The 2,923-nt window shown below is 58.2% G+C and overlaps 2 protein-coding genes across 2 annotated transcripts; both read right to left on the reverse strand.

The window, feature by feature from the left end:
* Positions 1–41: 41 nt before the first annotated feature.
* Positions 42–1,451, reverse strand: DQ04_09041000 (hypothetical protein; the record flags this gene model as incomplete). Its single annotated transcript, XM_009315789.1, has 1 exon — positions 42–1,451. One exon carries the CDS (start codon positions 1,449–1,451, stop codon positions 42–44), a length of 1,410 nt encoding a protein of 469 aa, XP_009314064.1.
* A 530-nt stretch (positions 1,452–1,981) lies between these two features.
* DQ04_09041010 (hypothetical protein) lies at positions 1,982–2,500 on the reverse strand (the record flags this gene model as incomplete). Its single annotated transcript, XM_009315790.1, has 1 exon — positions 1,982–2,500. One exon carries the CDS (start codon positions 2,498–2,500, stop codon positions 1,982–1,984), a length of 519 nt encoding a protein of 172 aa, XP_009314065.1.
* Positions 2,501–2,923: the final 423 nt, after the last annotated feature.

Consider the following 2,923-nt stretch of genomic DNA (forward strand, 5'->3'; position numbering starts at 1 on the left):
TTTTTGTCTACCGGCGCTCCACGCACGTGTTCCGCCACTCATCAAGGGTGTGGCACACGGCCTAACAACTCGTCAGACATGCGTGAGGCTTCAAGTCGCCACTGCCGCAGCTGCGCATTGACCGCCAGCTGCACACTCGAGATATCTGCCGTGGTGTCGCTGTCGCTATTGCTACTGCTCTTGTCGCTGCTCCTCCCCTCGTGGCGTGAAGACTGCAGCAGCTGGTTGTCGGGGGTCGTGCTGCGCCACCTCGGCGACGCCGATCTTGACAACGACACACCGAAACACGTCTGGCTGTAGGAAGCGCTGACGTGGCGCAGCGATGGACGGCCGCTGCTACTGCCCCTGCTATCGTCGCCGTATTCCTGCAGCGCGCTGTGTGCATACGCACTCGCCGCCTCAACAGCGGCTGTGCGCGCGGGCCAGAGCAAGGAACCCAGAGCACTCCGCGCCACTGCTGGCGCACAGGAGCAGCTGGAGCAGCGGACGCGACTCCGCTTTAAGGTGCCGGCCGACGACCGCGCAAGAGCGGGTAACTCATCCCCGCTGCTTCTAGACTGGACGTGCCACGACATCTCTCCCCCAATGGTAGTGGAGGAAGAGACAGAGGCCAGCCAATCCCCACGAGAATTGCGTGCGCTGCCGCTGGCAGAGAGTGACCGGCCACGCTGCGCCTTACGGAATCCCACCCTTGCGCGGTGGAGCGCCCCGCCAAGGCGGCGGAAGCAGCGGTGCCGACGCCGCGCTGCGGCACACAGCTGCTTGGGAGACGCGGCATGATCGTTCAGCCCCGCGACAACGAGACTGCCATCAGTCAGCTGTGTGTCACCGTGATAGGCGTCACCGCCATCGACTTGAGACGCTGAACTGGCTTGCTGTTTCTGCTGTTGATGTTCCTGTTGCCCGCCATCTTTCTTGTCGCCGCTCAACTGAGTTTCTTCGTTGCACACGGCCAACGCCTCTCTCTCGGCGAGGCGCAGCGACTCCATCGCATTTGTGTATTTCCGCTTGTAGGAGTTCGCCACCATGCGCTGTGCGTGCACCTCGCGCAGTAGCAGCACAAACGCATCCCGCGCAAGCATGGCGTTGAAGGATTGCTGTCGTAGCTCCACGGGGCTTCCGAGACTGGCATGCAACGCGCACGAGGCGGTGGTCCAATTCTCGGTCGGCTTTTGATCTTCTTGTTGTTTCTGCTCCCGAGGCAACGGGGTACCGCAACACTGAGCTGTATCAGCAAGGACATCGCATAAGAGAATGTGTTGCAGTGTGCCGTCGCCGCCATTGCCTACGCGCGCTGTGGCGCCATCATTTATGTCTTTTCTTTCCTGCGGCTGTTGCTGCTGCTCCTGTGCAGTGATGAAGCGTGTGGCCAAGGTGCACAGTGCCTCTACGCTCAGCGAAGCGGCGGCGGGGTCTGTGGCGAGTCGCAGCTGCACGGTACTGTTTTGCATCTCGTCTCGCCCTCCCGCCACGTGTGTTCGCAGCCGTGACGTGCGGGAGTAGCAGACCAGCCAGCCACCACCAACACTAACAGCACCAAGCTTAGTCAACCAGTACTGCAACCTCAAAAAGATGTGCGCCCAAGTCCCTAGCTTGTCGAGAAGAGAAGAGAGACTGCAGATGGAAATGGGAATGGAATACTTCAAATTCAAACGGGCATGAGCAAAATATCAACAGCTTATTGGATAAATGAAGCTCGTGCGTAACAGAAAGTAAAAGAACCCCATAACCCACACAATCCATTCCCTGAAACTATATATATATATATATATGAACAAACACGCATAATCCGCGACACGAACACTTGCGATCGAACAGCGAGACGGATAAATCGCCCTAAAAGATGCGGCATAGACAAAACAACAACAAAGCGTACAAGGCAGACACTGCTAATCCTGTCTGGCAGGTGGGTATGCACCACCCCCATCAGGGCAATCACTGTCCAAACACCTCCAGAGTATGAAGTGGCGGAAAGAGTGGTCTACCCCCCTCCTCTCTTATCGGCGTGCTTATTCTCAGCACACCTCTCCCTGTCGCCACCGTCACCCCTTTTCGTGCCACCCCCCAGGGATTTACGAAATTTGGCGAGGCCTTTGCAAGACGATAGCCCCAGCACTCCAGCAATGTGCTGCAAGTGCAGCAGCCAATCGGGCCTGTCACCCATTTTTATTGGTCTCGTCGGCGCGGCAAAGCAGTCACAGAGTCCACAAATGTTGTCGTACGGCATGTCAGGGTGAGGCTCGAGCTGCCAGGGGCCTGCAGCACCGCTGCCCCTGCGGCAGTGCTGCATTCGTGCCCCATATTTTAATCCGTGGGTGACGCTCGTCTTCCCCTCCCCCATCGGCATCACTAGAAGTCGCTGCCATGCGTCGCATTGCAAAAACAGCGTACTTCCTTGGTGCTGATGCTCCTGTGCAACTGAAGGGGGGGGGACTAGAAGCCAATCGTGTTTACGTGCCATTTCCCCCACGACTTCTGTAGCTGCCGATGCTGTCCGCATCTGTTGCACTCGTTTCCAGATGGTGACAACTCATCTTGGCCACGAGTGTGATCTCACGATATTTGTTGGAGCGCGCCGGATCCATCTTCTTGGCGATTGCTTTAGCGTGCCAGTTAAAATAACTGCGGTTGGCTACCGCCAAGAGGCACCAGAACGGCTTTAAAACGTCTTCCTCCTCTTCCTACTGCTGTGGGTCCTTGTTCCTTATGGGGGACCGCCACACCCCTGATAGTGGATTGCACCACTGCCCCCTTCTGGTGGATCCGCCAGCCTCTTAGGTATATCGTCCTCCCCATCGCCGCCGCCATGGGTGTGGGTGGCGCCGCTCCTTGTGGGGGCGGCATACCCACCAGCTCACACCAGGTTTTCTATTGCCCGCACTGTCACCGGCCTCTTCCAGGCTCCGTGACCCCCCCCCCCCAC

Source organism: Trypanosoma grayi, assembly GCF_000691245.1.
Source record: "Trypanosoma grayi strain ANR4 Tgr_904_V1, whole genome shotgun sequence".
Lineage (NCBI taxonomy): Eukaryota > Euglenozoa > Kinetoplastea > Trypanosomatida > Trypanosomatidae > Trypanosoma > Trypanosoma grayi.